Source organism: Nanorana parkeri, unplaced genomic scaffold, assembly GCF_000935625.1.
Source record: "Nanorana parkeri isolate BGI_ZX_2015 unplaced genomic scaffold, ASM93562v1 scaffold35, whole genome shotgun sequence".
Taxonomy (NCBI): Eukaryota; Metazoa; Chordata; class Amphibia; order Anura; family Dicroglossidae; genus Nanorana; species Nanorana parkeri.
Window position 1 is genome coordinate 885,194 of NW_017306303.1, and position 18,382 is coordinate 903,575.

The following is an 18,382-nucleotide window of genomic DNA, read 5'->3' on the forward strand; positions in this document are numbered from 1 at the left end:
AGATTTTAACAGATGATGGAGATTGAAACCACCTAATGGGTTCCCTGAGACAGCAGTGGTTGGCTCTATGCTGCTATTACCAGCACTACACAACTAATATGACAAATACAAGGGGGTTTCTGCTCACCTGCTTGATTGTTTAATTTATGTAATTGAAAAATGCTAGAGGGGGAGTAGAAACAACCCTATTGTAGTATTATTAGGTTACGATAAGTAGGAATTGTGACACTGGAATGATTTGAATTAGAGAACAAACGATAAAAACAAGAGTAATAGACGAGACTGAGAAGAAATGAAGGTGGAAGCTGCACAACTGTTCTCTTATGAAGTCTTTTTTTATAGTGGCGGACAGCACATTATATAAACATTGTAGTTCTAGGAAGCAGGTAACAACAATTGGAGCTTAGTAGAACTGCAATAATTATTGTACAGAAAGATTAAATAAACCAACCCTATGAACAACATAAAACATGAAGCAGATAACTGCTCCTTCTGGGCATATGGTCATCAAGTAGGCTTACCCAACAAACCAGCAGTGAGCAGAGGGTTGAGCAGAGGGGGCATTAGTGTGTTTAGCCTTCCAGACAACGTCGCTTGTGATGGTTGGAGCTGGAAGGGGCTGTGTGGCTCTGACGGAGGGATCTTCCCCTCTGATAAGGCAGGTGAATTAGTGGTTGTAGTAATAGAGGCAGACCCGGAGCAGGAGGTATTGATGCAGCTCTGTAACAAGAACATAAATAAAAGTTACTAGAACATAATCTATTTAATGCTATCTCAGTAAAAATCGCCAACCAGGTATTCCAAGCAGTTCAATTTTATCTTGTTTGAAATTACAATCATTCTTCTAAAGACAAAGTTTTGCACAGCTACCACCATCAGCACTAGTGCCACTTACAAAAAGAAAACAAGCCCTTGCACTTGCACTGCATCTTGTTTCTGGAATAGTGCTGGTAGATTCAATAACTGTTGATGGTCCAGATGGAAGGTCTCATGCCAGAGATCAATGCAGTTACTTGCACTGTTGATTTAAAAATGTTTGCCTTAAAAATATTTTCATAATCGGTTAGTTGGCTGATAATTTTTTTGATTAATCAATTAATCGGGGAAAAAATCAAATAAATGCCATTCTTAATTTAAAATAAAAATACACAAATGGAGTGTTACAAAGTTTACTTCAGATTAAAACTGCATGCAATTTTTTGCAATTGCACCGCACTGGAATGCACGGCATTGCGGTACTGCACTTTTTGGTGCGGCGATCACACTGCGGGTGGAAGGTGCATTTGGGCTGCCAATAAAATGAATGACACTGCAACGCACCTCCTGCACCAGAATTTTTCAGATGGAAACTTGACTTTTATCTCAACTTTTTTGTGGGTTTTTTAATAACTATTTATTTTTAAAATATTTCTGAAATTATTTTTTACTTAGTTTTTTTATTTTACTTTACCCAATTGTTTATTATTATTTCAAAAGGGAAATGAGAGAGATTGAGGACACTTTTTTTTTTTGCACCCCCAGCAGTCAGTAGAGGCTTCCTGCTCATTCATAAATCCAGGAGATAGTAAACAGATGTCCACAATCATGAAGTATTGTAGAGCACGGGGGTTGAATATCTTCTTCAGGAGAGGACAGTAACCCCACGACAAAGGCTGTAGGAGCGAGTGAACCAGCAAGGTCTTTGCGGACCAAGGCAATTTTTGATGTGTATCTAAACCAGAGGCGGCTCTAGAGTTTGCGAGGCCTTAGGCGAAACCTAAACATGAGGCCCCACTCAGGCCTGTGGTGTCTCACCAGGGCTCTGTGGGGATAAACCCAAAAGCAAATATTTGATGTCATTCAGTTTTATGTCATATCAATTCTTAGATGTGGTGGTTGCAATAGCTTTATTTCTTCCCTTTATTTTCACCTGGTGTAAGTCTGTTGTTTTTCAACATCCTTTAAACAGGCCAAGCAAAAGTGTCAGTTAAAGAATGCAAACTCCACTTTTGTTGACTAAAAAAAAAAAAATCAATCCCCTCTGAGGGATCAATATACATTGGAAAGAGTGATCAATGTACATTGCGAACCGTGTTGCAGATTTCTACCTGTTTCTGTTTGTTACACCATGTCCTGTCCAAACTGATTCCTGAATGGGAGTGTCTACGTTCATTATAATCAGCTGGTGGACTTTCTATTTTCTATTGAGGGAAGTTGCAGTGTCTGAATCCCTTTAAAAATAACTAACCCCGAGGGAATATTTCCCCATTGTCACCAAAAATGAAATTCCTATTGCAAGGGATGCCTATAATTTTACTTGTATCTTAATGAATATATCTGCCAAAACCACAGTCAGTCAATCACAGAAGCAGGAAATGACATATCTGGGGTGTTCTGTACATCGACTGTGTACAGAACGCCTCCAGTTCACTATATTGCATTTTTTTAAATACATTGTATAAAACTACAGTGGCTGCAGTTTTAAATGGAAATGTAAATTTTTAATAACATTAACCTCTTGCCGTCCGCCCGTAGTAAAAAAACGGACGGACGGTACTGCTGCATCAAAATGGCTTGTGTAGCATTTATATATGCTATACTTATATTTAGTTGGTTTTTTTTTGCTCTCCAATACAAGATCACAAAGGACAGTGCAGACTCCAGGAACTGTTCATCTACTAGCTTGGAGAAGGAAGGAAGGGGGGGGGGAGGCAGTAGCTTGATATGCTGTGTCTGTGTAGACACACACAGCTTACTAGCACACACAAGTGTGACTACATAGCACTCTGCTTGAGAACGGAGTCTCTCTAAAACAGGATATCAGGTCTAGTGCTCAGGGGACCAGCTGATTCTGTAGGAAACAAACTTTTAAACATCAAGGAGCAGCATCCATTGCAAGTTATTTTTTATTAGCATTTGAAATAGCCTAAAACCTTTTTGACTTTAATATCACTTTTAAGCCATCTCAGACCAGTCAATGTAGGCTGAGGAACATCCAGGTGTGTCCAAAGATCGATGTGCTGTTGTATTAGCTGCAGCTGGAAGAATGCAGAGAAGAGAGAGAGCTGGATAGCAGAAAAATGGCACACACATGCACAGTACAGCGCCTAAAGAGAAGGGCAAGCAGGTGCAGTGGTGCTCCCTAGGCGGATCCTGCAGGTGAGGAAAAATGGCACCAACTAAAAAAATAAACACCATAGCCAAACTTCTGCCACTCAATGTGTCACAGCTTGAGCCCCTCTTGTTAATCCCTTAGGAACTAGAGCATCATGCACTGTAGTGTCCAGTAGGGCACAGTCCTCACTTACCAACCAATGGTTTCTTGTGGCTGAGCATGAAGAGTTTTCAAGGGAAGCTAAGCCTCATCCAGCTATCCCCCCCACCCCCCCAATAGGCATACCCCCAGAGGGACAGGGTCACGCCAGACAGGAAGTGCCATGGTGCTGAACCTGTATAGCACCCAGCGGCTAACTCATCACGGTAGGAGTGGTTACATAGGGCTGTCCTTACAGATTTTTCTGCCAGTGTCCAATCACCTGAAGGAAGCTGCAAATATGCCTATGGTCTAAGACTTAAGGTAACCTGTATCCTGTAATCTACAATTATGAAAAAGGTTTTTGGCTTGACATACAATTTAACGGGGTGCAGATTTCTCAAATTAGTCTGGAATTGACAAGTGGCTCGTCTATGGATTAATGTTAAAGGATAATGATAAAGTATTGTCCCCGCAGGTGCTCCCCATGTGCTTACAGATATACCTACTGAAAATAGTACTTTGCAAGTGTTATTCCCCTGCGTATAGTATGCTTATTAGAAAATCAAATCAGGATGATTACCTCTGTCCAACAAGCAGGTAGGAGGTTAGCAGGAAAACTGCTCATGTGTGAATGGAGTCTAAAGCTGGCCATACACCTTACAATCAGAAGACTTTTGTCTTCCGTTGGTTGTAAGGTGATAAAAAAAAAAAAGTACGATCTGCACATCTTGGACAGGCAGATCGTACTTGCAATCATCACAAAGCCCGCCCCTCTGAGGGACGGGCTTCTGATGACTGCAATGCTGAACGGGCAGTGTGCGCTTGCGGCATTTGTCTTACGAGCAGGCCACAAACCCACCGACAATCGTACGATTCTCGGCAGGTTTTCGAGTCTGCTCGTAAGACAAAAAAGACGTGCGACCGTACAGTAGAAACGGTTGCACGCCTTCCATACACCTGCCGATTATGTACGATCGCGGGATTTCCCGCGATTATCGTACTATAAATCGGCAGGTGTATAGGCACCTTTAGTGAGATCTGATCCTGACATGCTGAGGTTATTATTGGCTGTTGTCAAGTTTGGAGCAGCCTAATAATAACCAAAAAAATTATTTAATTATCAAGCAGTCATAGTGACTGCTTGATATAATTAAAAATTAACCTCTTACAATGCAAATCTGTAGCTGAGCTGCAGATTTGTTTTTCACCCTAAAGGGTTACATTTTATTTAACCCCCTCATGATAGCGATGACAGTGAGACTTAATGACAGTGACATTGTAGGCCACCTAACCACTATTAACTTTTAGAGAAAAAAAAAAAAAAAATGTTAGCTTTTAGTTTGAGGCTGAGAAGAACAGAAACATTTCTGAGATCCTAGGGATGTGAGGTTTTTCGAAATAAAGGACAAATAAATGAATTTATTTTAATGCATTTTTTAGCTTTGCTATTTTTTTTAAAAAATTATAATAATCAAAACTGGGGAAAAAGTGATTTATTTAAAAGGAGAACTATGAGGCGAGTGCTTTTCACTCACCTCATAGTTCTAGCCGACCTGTGACAATGAGACTGTCACAGGTCCCCTCAGTAGATCGGGAGGTGAGCGAACACATAGCGGCGTTCGCTCACCTCTCGTTCCTGTCACGGCTCTCTGCCTTGACGGGAGGGGCTGGATTCCCCGCTCCACCAGCACTGACTGGCAGAATGGACGGGGGAGGGTACAGCTGGCTCTGCCTCTAGATAGGCAGAGCCAGCTGTCAGTCACGCAGCTGGGCGGATCCCGGCACAATTGTCGGGATCCGCTTCAGCTGCGGCGTCTCGGTATACCGAGAGCTACAGCGCGCGGTATACTGAGCCTAGTGTGACGGGAGGATGCTAGTTTGTGTCCTCCCGTTACCCGAAGGAGAACTATGGGGAAAAGCCTTAACCCCATAGTTCTCCTTTAAGTTTTTTCCTCATTTTATCTATAATTTATTCATCCTAAGTGAGGCTTTAGGCTCACATATGTGATATAAATATATAGCCCTATCTGTCCTCTAAAAAAACAATATATAACGTGTGTGGGTGCACTTAGAAAGTATATTACTTCCGTGGAAGAATCACACAGCAAAAATGTAAAAAGTGCTTCAGTCATTAACAAACAGAAACGGAAAAAAAAGCTTAGTCATGAAGGGGTTAAAGCCAAAACCTCTCTTTAGTTTTGAAATATGTAGGGAACCCCTGCCAGGTGCTGACAGAGGTGCTCTGTGTCCCACTGGGGATATTTCTCTTCAATTCTTGTCCTGGAGAGACAGGAAGCTAGAGAAAATCTCTTCATGTGTCACCAGAACACGTGTCTCCATCTGACCATTTACCCTCTTTTCCTGTCTCAATGGCAATGTTGCATTTACCATCACTTTCTATCCCGGTGACAATATTCACCAAATCAAATATAGAGAGGGAGAATCTACCTAGCAGGGACACAGACCGCAATAAAAACCTGACCGGGGTTCTAAAATGTTAGCTTTATGTATACTTAAAATAAATTGTTCACTTTACAGGTAATGAGTTCCCATTTCATGCTAATAAAATTTGACATTTTTGAATATTCACAATCATTTAATGTAGCAATTTCATTAACAGAAAGATAAATCACTGTTACCTGTCCAGGGCAGGCAGAGGAGTCAACAGCCCCTAAACTGGCAGCCAGTAGTGCGGAATTCAGGGCCATGAGGGCTGGAGAGGCAGAGACAGGAGGGAAGAGCAGTGGTTGGAGTGAGTTTTCGGGGAAAGTCTCAGACAAGGTCAGGTGTGTCTCAGGTTTCTCAGTTGTGTCAGTATGTGAAGAGGGCAGAGCATCCAGCAAAGGTGCGAGAGATGACAGAAGGCTGTTTTGTTGTTGATTCTGAGGTGGAATATCAAGCTGTGGTAGTCCAAGTCCTCCCAGTGGTAAAAGAGGATTATGTAGAAGAGATGCCATAAGTAGAGCTTGCAGAGCACTAGTTTCTGGATCACCCAAAGAGGACAACGTCAAAGGAGGATTCTGGAGTCCCAAGAGGCCAAGATCTGCACTTCCCAATATAGATGAGGACAGTAAATTGACTAAGCCTTGGTTAAGCAGCTGTTGTTGCTGGTTCAAGCTGAAGGAGAGTGGCAATGAACCTAGCATGGCTAGGTTTAAAAGCGCAGGTGTGGCAGAAAATGGCAAGACTTGATCCTGGCTCAAGAAGGAGAAACTGTCCCCAGCAGACGGCAGAGAACATGGCAGATCACTGTTGCCTTCTGTGATACCACTTTGTGACAGGCTGGGGGCTGGAGAAGATTTTGGTACTGGAGACTGGTTGGGTCGGCCAGAGGATGAAGCTACAATGAAAGGTGATATTAGAAAGAATATGCATGTGTAAATAATAAGCAAAACATATTTTAAATGTTTAAAACCATCTATGCATGTCTCTATTTAATGCAAAATAAAATGTAAAATACTTACATGGATTTGCCCCAGTGGGTGTTGAAGGTAACTTCAGTGGTAAAGGAGTCCCTGAGTTCTGTTCTGTAGCAGTCTGGACTATTTGCCCTACAAGGCCAAGAAGATGGTTGCTGATATCTTGAGAAGCTGGAGACATGCTTAGATTTTTGCTTTGGCTTGGGGGCTCCTCCACAGATGTACGAGGCATTTGAAGGGAAGAGGGAGTCTGACCAGACACTGACTGTGTATTAAGAACTTTGGATTTTCCCATGTCTTCATCAAGCTGTCCCCCAAATCCAGCAAACTTTGATACACAAGAATTTAATCGGGAGTGCCCACTAGGACTACTGGGAGTTTGGAGAACCTTACTAGTATCCTGTGGACTGGTATCAAGGCCTGGAGAATTCTTTCGTCTTTTTCTCTTCACCATTACATCCCTTCTCTGGGAATGAGTCCTGCTGGGAAGGGACCGACCTTCCTGTGTGACAGATGTAGAAAGCAACGTATTGGGATTCAGCAATCGGCTGGGTAAAGTGCTTGGGGCTGTGGTTTCAGGTTTGGTTTGATTTGCCATTTGGGCCTTAGCAGCAGCAGTAAGGAGGCTGCTGGCTGGGAAGGAAGCATTGCTTTGCTGACCCAATATGCACCCGAGAGGAAAGCCCAGTAAGCCTTGCGCTGCTCCCAAAGACACCGGTGGTGCTGATTTATTGCTTTGGTGGGTTAAGGCATGGCTGGCATTTGAAGAAGATCCCAGTTGGGCCTGCCCAAAAGGAGAGAGGCCTTCAAGTATTGCTTTTGGACTGTGGGGCACAGAGCGCTTGGGAGGGCTGATGGGCCTGGGAGATCTAGAACTTGACCTTGTGGGGGCAGGAAAGTGCTCAGAGGAGGCAGATGAGTGGCGGGACCGCTGAGGGGATGGCTCCACACTGCCAGCTGGGGAAGAGATGGAGGATATTGAAGACCTAGTTGTAGAAGGAGAAGTCAGTACTCCACTACGGGTGAAAGGTGAAAATGGAGGAGGAGGCAGTGCAAGGGAGTTCATGTTGCTTGGGTTGTGCTCAGGAGTAGGGTGATGGTTCAATAAGGGAACCTGAGACTGAATTAAGGGAGGAGAGTTTAATACATGGTGCTTTGGAGTAGGTGGTCTACAGCTGTTGGAATCCAAGATGCCTAGCGGATCTTTCTCAGGAAAGGCAAAAGGCCGTCGAGACACCTGAGGAGACTCATCCAGCGTCCTGGAGAATGCGCCACCTGGCACAAAGCTACAAGCATTAAGAGCTATCGGTTTGGGGGAGAGGCCTGCAAGTTCTTGACTACATGAGGGATAGGAAGGCCGGTGTTGGGAAGACTTTACTTGTGAGAAAGAACTGGAACACAGTTCATTAGATATGGCTTGCGAAGTCCTTGAAAACAACTCATAGTTACCATTTGATGGCACCGTTGGACAGTTTCTTAAGGCATAGGACTCACCAAGAGGTGCCCCATGATGCCTGGGCACAACAGGCCGCTGACTGGATCGTAAGCCAGAGTACCTTTCTCCAGGGTTAGGAGTGAAAGTATCCGATTTGTGATCCAGGGGATTCTCAGAATGGTGAGCAGGCATGCTATGGGCCTTCTCCATCATTAGTTTCGTGAAGATGTCAGGATCGAGTGAACAAGGGTGTTGTCCCATCTTTGGGCTGGTGGATGGTGCATGAAAATTTTGACTTGAGCCACATCCTGTTGAAGATAAACATAAACAGATAGGCTCACTGACACAAAGTGAGGACTGAGAATATAAAATATGTTAGGTAGACAATACAATGTATATTGAGGAGAATGTGCTCCAGTCAACAAATTAAATCAATTAAAAAAAAAATTAAATAAAACTGAAAGAAAATGTGGTTATTAGTTCCAAACTGTGTGCAAAGTACATTTTTAACTTGTTGCATGCAATATTACAGATACTGTAATGGTAATGTCCATTTTGGGGAACAATATAGTCACTTGGCAAAGCATTTGCTGCTTGGTATAACACTAAGCCAGGTAAGGATTTGGGAGTGAATCAGCTCTACGACCTGAAGGTTGCAGCCATAAATCTCTTTAAGAATAATCTGCCTCGTGCTTCAAGAGTCTCACAGGATGAGCTTTGAAAATGATACTAGATTGGTCTCTATGACTGCAAGGGAAAGGCAGAGAGGTCTAGTCCTTTTAATAACCAGAATGAGTGTATATCCTCTAATGTTTTCAGATGTACATGTGAAACAGATCAATTTCATATATATAACCTAACCAATGTCTGTTCATGTTTCAATAACATTTTTTCTATGTGTAGTCTGTAATTATATATGTACAAAGGACAGGCAAGTATTTATAAAGCGTAACTTTGTGCATTTATATGGTTGATATTACACAGCGCTTCGCAGAGTACATAGACCCATTTACATAATTGCCTGCTCCCCAAAAATGCTCACAATCAAATGTACACACACACACACCAGTTTGGGAGGATGCCCGTTAACAATCAGTATCTTTTCAGAATGAAGAAAGCTCACATAAACATGGGGAGAACATACGAACTCCTTGAGATAGTGATTGGTATGAGAATACATACACAGGCTGAGCTTCCTGGTTGTGCTTTGCTGATCCTCTAATCTCAATGCAAGTCTACCAGGTAGGGTATAATTAAAACAATAGACACTTGGGCCATCTGCTATGGTGTTTTAGGGCCTGTGTTAATCAGTGTGACAACAGATTGAGACACTTTTGAGATGATTCGGAATAAACTGACAATTGCATTTGATATGCAGTTGACCTTCTTCAAAGCAGGAACGTATGGGAACACAAACCCCGTCTGAGGCAAACAAAAGCCTATCAACACAAGCCCTCATCAGGAAATATTTTTTTCAATCAAATTAGTAAAGTGATCTGGTGATGTACTCTTAGTACTTTTTTTTTTTTTTTAGTAATAGGCTCATTATATTATTCAAAGATGTGTCATTTTGACCAAAAATAAAAATCTGGGAAGTTTACTCCAAAATGTAACCAGTTAGTTTTCATGAGCATTTATAGAAATGACAGATACTTATGTCTCCATCTCAGAAAATAAAAATATTTGACAACTGTACATGGATACAAAACATTTATGAACACAAAGTCTGGATACCAAACATGTCAAAATAGAGTCAGGTTTATGCACAACAAAGTCAATGTGGTGACATCAATTTTACTGAACAGTTTTGGTGCCCGATTCTCAGTACAGGTAGTGTGTGCATATGACTGGTAGCCTTTGGCTAGTGCAGTATTTTGAATGATTAGGTGAAACATTGGGTTAAAAGTTATGATTTTAGGGGTTATTTTCACCAATGTAAGGGCTCATGCACAGGGAGCGGGGGAAGTTTTTTTGTTCAGTGTTTTTCAACGCAACTGTATAGTATTTTATGGGTCCATACAACCTGCTGTGTAAAGATCAGTAACCTTGTGTCATGTAAAGATCCATACAAAAAAAAAAAAATCTGCATCTGTGGTCAGTAATTTATGTGTGTGCACATCTGCATGTGTAAACATAAGCTACAGGACTGGAAGAAGAATTTGGCGAATATGTACTTTTAAGCTTATGTTTTTTTGTTTTTTTTGCACAGGATCTTTCTGCCAGCCTCTGCCAGTAAGATCCTGTGTAGTGGGGCTCTCATGTAAAAAGGGGGGGGACTGTGATGTTAAACCAGGAAGTTCTGATGTGAAAGGAACTCCTAGTGTGAGAGGTGGGACTTTGGCATGATAAAAGGTGGCTCTCGATGTTAAGCAGGCTCCTGATGTGAAAGGGGCTGCTCCTGTTTTGAAAAGAGGACCCTTTGTGAAGTGGAAACCCCATTTAATGTATTTTTGCATAGGGTCCCCCTTAAAATCTATGCCAGACCCCTATCTGAGATGAGAGTTAGGGGGGAATTCAAAACTGGAGCAGACAGTCCATCAGAAAGCTGACGGTTGGCTAACAAAGGGTGAATTCCTAGCTGCAATATTAGTAGTAGTACCCACATCTGTGGCAGCAAAACGGTTTAGACCTGCAGACAATAGGCCTCAGTTTCATTTTGAATGGCCAATAATATTTGGAGGAGTTCTGAAAAGGGGGAAGCTTTATCTATTTCCTTTCACAGATTTCCTTTTTATTTTAAACTGCAATTTATTTCTGCTCAAAGCTATTTTTTTTTTAAACTGTAATTTATTTATGCTCAGATGTGACTTCATCCAGCCTCCCATAAATCTCTCCAACAATGCATCATTTACCGTATATACTCGAGTATAAGCCGAGATTTTCAGCCCATTTTTTTGGGTGAAAAGTGCCCCCTCGGCTTATACTCGAGTCAGCGCCAGCGATTTTCTCAATACTTTTTCCCAGTTTTTTTTGCTAAAATTAGGTACCTCGGCTTATATTCGGGACGGCTTATACTCGAGTATATACGGTATATTAATGTTTTGCTGGTAGCTGATTAACAGCCGCTGTGATTGACTCTGTTCCTGCTGGCTGGAGTCAGTTTCTATTATTAGTAGCTGTAGTCACCGGGCTACAGCAGAAAAGTGCTTTTCTATTATGCAGATGATGGCTTGAACAAATCTGAATGTGTGAACGGGTCACGCATCATCTCATGTTTTCCTTATCAGCAGGAGAACAAGTAGATGGAAACAAAAGAAATACACACCAGCAGCTTGATTTTGTAGTGCAAGGGGAGTACTTTCAATGCTCTTGTACAAGGTAGCAAGGGCCACAATTTTCCTACGATGGTTGCAGAGTTTGGTCATATCCTCCTCAGCCTTCACGTCTTCTGCGCTGCGCCTCTTCACCACAGCTCTAGGATCAAAGTTAAAAACCTGCAGGCAATAAAAAAAAATACTTAGGACTTTCTTCAACCCTACTATAGCAATTAATAGTTGTGGCTATCATGCATAGCCACAGTCCCTTTACTTTTGGAGTAGCACACACACACACACAACATACGGGTAGGTAAAGAATTCTAACTGCTCTCTAAATGTACTTGCTTGTCTTAGTTCAGTGACTTAAAGTATTGAAATGAGAGACAGCCAACCAACAAGCATTTTTAAAAGGGTCAGTAATGGTAACCTCCACATTTCTTTTACCACAGGTTGCTTTCAATTAAGTACATTGGAATAGTAGGTGGTGTGTGTGGAACAAAAAAACATGTAGAACACTCATCTACACCACTGCCATCTATGCTATTTCATACAAACATTTTGAAATATGTAAAAGGCTTTCTAAGCAATAAGAGCACTGTTTAATATTTGTCCCGATCGCCTATAACCAGGAAATTTTGCAGCATGTTTCCTAAAGCAATTGTTGCTAAAATGAATGTGTGAAATATAGTGTTCCCTGCAAACAAGACAACTTTTTTTACTCACCTTTCCCAGTGCCCACACTGTCCATCTCAGCTGCAAAAAAAGTGAAAGCAACAGCTGAAGAATCCGTGCCATACTTCTAGCAGAATTGCTGGTCCCCTGCTGCATGTTGAGGTTTGATCTGCCAGCCCCTATATTATTAATGTGTCCTTTAGTTTGGGCTGGTGGGAGTCACCACAACATGCAGTGGAGGAACAGCAATCCAACACTCCTGAAAGAGCTGGAATTCGCAGATTCTACCGCGGGCGCTTTCTCTGACGCTACACTGGAGATCAGAGGAGCAGGCACTGGGAAAGGAGAGGAGAGTATTAAATGTCTTCTTAGCAGCGAACACTTTATTTCACAAACTGATTTTGATGACATTGTTGCTTTAAAGGGGATTTCACTTCAGCAGATGAACTGTGTTGTTGGCTCAAAATGGAACTTAGAGGAGAACTACGAGGCGAGTTAGTTTGAGCCGATATTGAGTTTGAGCTCAATAGCTCAGGAAGTGGGCGAACACATACCGTCGCTCGCTCACTTCTCGAGCATCTCTCTGCAGAGAGCGGTGTCATCAGTCACCGATCCCCGCATGGATTCCCCCTCCGACGCTGACTGGCGTAACGGATGGGGAGGGGCGGGTAAAGCTGGCTCTGCCTCTAGATAGGCAGAGCCCGCTGTCACTCACGCAGCTGGGTGGATCTCAACAGCATTGTCGGGATTCGTCCCTGCTGCCGCGGTCTCAGTATACCGCGAGCTGTAGCTCGCGATATACCGAGCTTTGGGGAGGATGCTAGTATGTGTCCTCCCGTAACCCTTAAAACAGGGTTGGCCAAACTCCAGCCCTCCAGCTGTGGTGGAACTACAAATCCCATGAGGCATTGCAAGATTCTCACAGCCACAGACATGACTCCTGGAGAGAGATGCATCATGGGATTTGTAGTTTCACCACAGCTGGAGGGCCAAAGTATGGCTACCCCTGCCTTAAGAGAACTATGGGGAAAAACACTTACCCCATAGTTCTCTTTTAAGAGTTCACAGGCTTTCTGGCAGATCAACAGGTATTTTTCTGTATTTCCAGAGTTCTTAAAAGAGAAAACATGAGGAAGTACCCGTATTTGCAGGCGTATAAGACGAGTTTTTAGGCTTAAAAACATCCCCCGAAAATCGGGGGTAGTCTTATACGCCGGGTATGGATGTGCGGTAATACTGTATATAAAAAGGTAGCTACGGCTACATACAGTATACCGCCCTGAGCCAATCACGGCAGGCTTTGTATTAATGAATACAAAGCCTGTATTAATGAATACAAAGCCTGCCGTTATTGGCTCAGCGCAGTATACTGTATGTAGCAGAAGCTACCGTACATACAGTATTACCGCACATCCAGAAGGCTGACAGATTAGCCTCTCTGGCGGTCTGATGATTTTATTTTTTCGTAATTTTTTTTAACTTTTAAAATTGCCTCCGGTTCCGGCCCCCTGCGACGCGGACGCTCGCAAAAAATTAATCCCTGAGCCACACTCGGGAATACCGCCATGGAGGATAGTGGGTGTATTTAAACATTATTTTGGGCTATACTCGTTTTATACGACGAGTATAGCCAAAAACCTATGTTTTAACAGAAAAAGTAGGGGGTCGTCTTATACGCCAAGTCGCCTTATACGGGGAAATAATATAGAAAAAACTGCCCCTGTGCATATTTCTCCCTGCTGTAGACATAATTAAGCTAGTATAATTTTTGTGGCAGTAATGCATTTAAAGTGCACCTGTGCCCAGACTATGGGCATTAAACCTTTTACATATTCCCCCAACTACATTTTAAAAATGCCTTTACTAGCAAGGAAGCCAACCCGTTTGATTGGGATTTCGTTTTACTTGTTACTTAAGCATGGCTTCACTGAATTCAAAGTTCTTCTTCCCTTGTTGGTAACTGCCGATAGCCAATGTAAACTTCCGAAAGTCCTGTCTAACAGGTTTTAAGATGCAGTGTTGGAATTAAAAAATCAAACCTCTGCCCACCCAGCTGTAATGAAACTACAAATCCCATGATGCATCTCTCTTCGGGAGTCATGTCTGTGGCGGTGAGAATCTTGCAATGCCTCATGGGATTTGTAGTTCCACCACAGCTGGAGGGCAGGAGGTTTGAGACCCCTAAATTAAATGTTTGGAAGATGAAATCGGATGGTTTAGTATCTGCAACAACACTTTTCTGTGATTTCTTCTGAATGATTCCTAGATTGTGAAATGTGTTTTTTAAAAAGTTACTGTAAAAATATTTTTCTTTGACATAAGTAATGTGATAAAAAAAAAAAGAACATTGTGATTCTTATTACAATTTTACACAAACACAAAGTCACACTCACCTTGTAGATGTTAAGGGGACACTCCAGGCCACACTTACAAGTTCCATCCATCACCAGGTAGGTCTTCAACTGATCCATAGAGGTAAGAACTGTACCACTTGGACTGAAGGACAGATCATTTGTTTAATCAACACATTAAAGGCCAAATGTAATATTGCATCTATAGGTCAACCCAAAAACTTAAAAATGCTTATAAAGTTTCCAAACTACAATATAGGATTTCCCAAAAGTCTGTATCCATGGACAAAAATGTATTTAAAATCTGTATTACAGCAAATGTTTAAATTGAGGGCCTTGGACTTTACAACGCTTGTGTATACGCTGAATGCAAGAACATTGCACATGTTGTAGCAGAACAGATGTATGGTTGTTTAGTTGATTTCAGACAAGTAATGTGCATTGTGCTGGCTGACATCATTATTGAGATGAAATGAGGCTTCATCACTTTAAAATCAGCATTTTTATGCCTATACCTTAAAATAATTTTCTTGGAGTTCAATAGGTAACACAGGGTTTATTCTGAGACAAAGGGTTTCTACTACTGCCTACAGGAGATTTTAAACTAACAACAAAGTTGTTAGTCAGGTGTAGCCCTCCTGCTCTCATCAAGCTGTAGTTTTGTGGCAAAGCAGTCGTAAAAGTGGATTATGAAACTCCAAAAAAAGGATTTTTACAGCAAGTACAAAAATCCTGTTCTCTTTATCATTCATTAGGGCACACAGGGTTAATTTTGAAACAATACGAACATTCCAAAGCAGTCTCGCTGATGGATGGGCAACACAACAAATGCTAACAATCCCTCTAAAACAACAATGTATAACTGGGGTAGCTTGCAGCTCTTGGAGCTGCCTGAAGGACCTTACATCTGAAGCTGGCATTAGATAGGGGCAATGAGCTGGTAGTGTTGTGTGCCCACTACACAGGTATTGATGCACTGGAAGATTGGGACAAGTAGGCATCCTTTTAAGGTTTCAGTAGAAACCCTTCTTATCAAGTCCAGTTAGAGCCGGAAATTCTAGCTTGTAGCCCCTAGACATGATGTTCTTTACCCAGGCATCAGGACATGCTTTTAAATCACTCGCACTCCATGATATTAAAGTCAATGCTGTTTATTGACTGAGATAACACACATCTCATTAGCTCGTAACATCCATGATAAAGTTGTTTGTCAAAAAGGCATTCACCATCAAAAGGTATAAGCAATTAATTTTTTGCACCGATGCTCACCAGACCAGCATTTGAGTTGAAGGGTCCTCCACATATGTATGGATAGGAGATCCTTTCAAGTTATCAACTAAACAATGTCTGCAAGCACATCAACACAGCAGTGCGTAGCTACAGGCAAAAGTTCTAATTGGTGTGGAACAGAGGCATCTGCAAGGATGGATCTCGGATCCACAGGCATATCTTTGGACAATACCCCTAAGGTCTGGCAGATGGACATAATGACAATAACCAGCTGCAGGGTAGGGCCTGCTATTTTTTTTTAAAAAGGCATTAGAAAAGGCTCTCAGTCTTTTATCCGTAGGATCTTTAAACACAGGAAAGTCCTCAACAGAGATGGTCAGAGCCTCCAGAGAAACATGCTCTGTCCAGACAGTCTTTGCCCCCACTGGTGGGAATATTCCCTAAGGAGTAAGAGGTAAGGATGCACCACCGCATGTACCACAGCCCTGGACCTGTAAATCGCATGGTGGCTCACTCACACAGTACATCAGGTGTTACGGAGAGCGCCCACATCAGAGCCTATTGCCCTAGTGTCACATTACAGGCCAGCCCAGAATCCTCAGCAGGTTTCAGGTACATCCTCAAGGCTATGACAATGATGAGCCGATCCATCAAACTGGAAAAATTGACTCTCTGGCTCTGCAGTAAATGCAGGATCTTGTGACAGGTTATATACAGTATGAATGTCGAACAGCTTTGTTGGAAGTGCCCAATCTCCTGTAGGCAGCAGTAGAATCTTCCTGTCTAAGAATAAACTCTGTGTTCCCTTACAAAGAGTAAAGAAACGCCATTAATTTCCGCTGCTGTATGAACTACTCACAATATTCCATATGCCTGGCTTTGTCATGGCCATCCAGCTCCTTGACCAGCTGCTCTTTATAGTGAAGGACATTATGATTTTTAATATTTTGATGCCTATTTATCCCAGCTTTTGGGACACCCTGTATATCTGTAAATACTTTGAGAACCAGGACATATTTCTACTATATTAACAGACCACATTAAATCATTTTAAAGATGCAAATACTAGAGTATCAAATGGTAATAGGGAAAACCCGGCGCAAATGAATCACAGCAAGCCTTCCTCCTTAATTGATGCCACATGATCACACTGGGGCAGCTCCACAAGGCAGGGAACCTTAGCATCTATAGAATGACAAAAAAGGAGAGCGCCCATTCCATGTGAAGGATCGTTTAATAATTTGCTTTTAAAAAATGGTAATGTACTCACAAGAGAAAAGTGACACAAGTGTATTCAATGGTTCCCCTCACAGGAGGCTATCACCCATCATAAGGCACAGCACAGCAAATCAGTTCACGACCGAAGTTATCTTCCAGCAGCGAGTGGCAGGGTTGATGCGTTTCTGGGGCACGCCCCCTTCATCAGTACCCTCTGAGGAAGGGGGTGAGCACCAGAAACTCTCTGGGTTCTGAGGAAGTGCTTACACAGGGCTTGGGGAACAAATTGCCTGGGAGCTAAGTGGCGTAAACATGCACCAGAAGCGCATCAACCCTGCCATTCGCTGCTGGAAGATTTGGCTGCGCTGTGGCTTCTGATGGGCGATAGCTTCCTGTGAGGGGAACCATTGAATACGCTTGTGTCACTTTTCTTTTGTGAGTACATTACCATTTTTTAAAAGCAAATTATTAAAACGATCCTTCACATGGAATGAGTACTCTCCTTTTTTTGTCATTCTATAGGTAACAGGGAAAATTTTCACTTAAAACTAAATTTTAGGGCTTCAAGACTCATTCACATGGGTGTATGCAACTGTGCATTCGGAGTTGTGCATTCGTCCCTGTATGGATGTAAATACTGGGATGTGCACAAAAATCCGTGCAGTCGCAGACTGTCATTGATTTTAACAGATGTCCTCCCCAGATGCATAAACACGTCCCCCAGCATGGATGTACAGATCCGTGTGCCTAATGTATGTGACAGAGCCCTTATTGGCACAGTATGGCAAGTTAGGACTGTTCATTTTCATTACCTAAATATTACATATAGAACCAATTATATTTATAGAAGTAATACTTGTTTCCATATGCATTTACATAATAATACTAATACTAATAACAACAACAACCACAACAACAACAACACTTTTGAAAGTTTCAACCCATACTAATAATGTCAATTTGCATTCAATATTTAACATTTTTTAAGTGAATGTTTCAGAATATATTGACAAACACTAACGAGGTTTATAGAGTACTGCTAAACATAATGAAACTATATCAAATTATTTACTTGTCTTTATTATATTGTTTCAACCCAAAACAAAAAAAATTTTTTGACTTACCTTATGTATAGCACAGTGCCTGGCTCCACCCTCCTCTCCCAGCCAATAGGCACCTGGACCATTGGGACCCCTCCATAGTTATCTCCTCCTCCACTTTCACTGCCACCATTCATTTTGTTCTCTCTTCTCTCTTGTACCTAGAAAGGACCGGATGGCACAAAATTACTTTAGGAAGTTTTATAGTAAGCTGTACCATACCAGCCTATCCAGTGTAATCTATACAACAGCTTAAAAAAAAAACTTCCATTTCAGTTGGTCGGTATTTCAGTTTTTGAAAGTTGCTAGGAAGTTAAACCACCTAATGAGTCTTTTAGACCTCTCAGGGGCACTTGTCGCACGATGCGTGTGCTCAAGATTCCAAATGCCCACATTTGTTGCAGCCATTATGAGAAACTTCTCCTCCCGGTGTTGGATTTTATATTGTGAAGAATAGAACAATTG

General features: G+C 42.1%; 1 protein-coding gene across 1 annotated transcript in view; it reads right to left on the reverse strand.

The window, feature by feature from the left end:
* The window catches only part of MBD6 (methyl-CpG binding domain protein 6), a 32,741-nt gene that overhangs the window by 13,521 nt on the left and 838 nt on the right, over positions 1-18,382 (reverse strand). The window contains exons 2-7 of the mRNA XM_018569548.1: positions 17,942-18,078; positions 14,412-14,514; positions 11,355-11,523; positions 6,700-8,397; positions 5,875-6,575; positions 522-720 (exon numbers count right to left, since the gene is read on the reverse strand). Of these exons, the coding sequence (XP_018425050.1) occupies positions 522-720; positions 5,875-6,575; positions 6,700-8,397; positions 11,355-11,523; positions 14,412-14,514; positions 17,942-18,054 (2,983 nt within the window). The 5' untranslated portion in view covers positions 18,055-18,078. The remainder of the gene's footprint in view (positions 1-521; positions 721-5,874; positions 6,576-6,699; positions 8,398-11,354; positions 11,524-14,411; positions 14,515-17,941; positions 18,079-18,382) is intronic.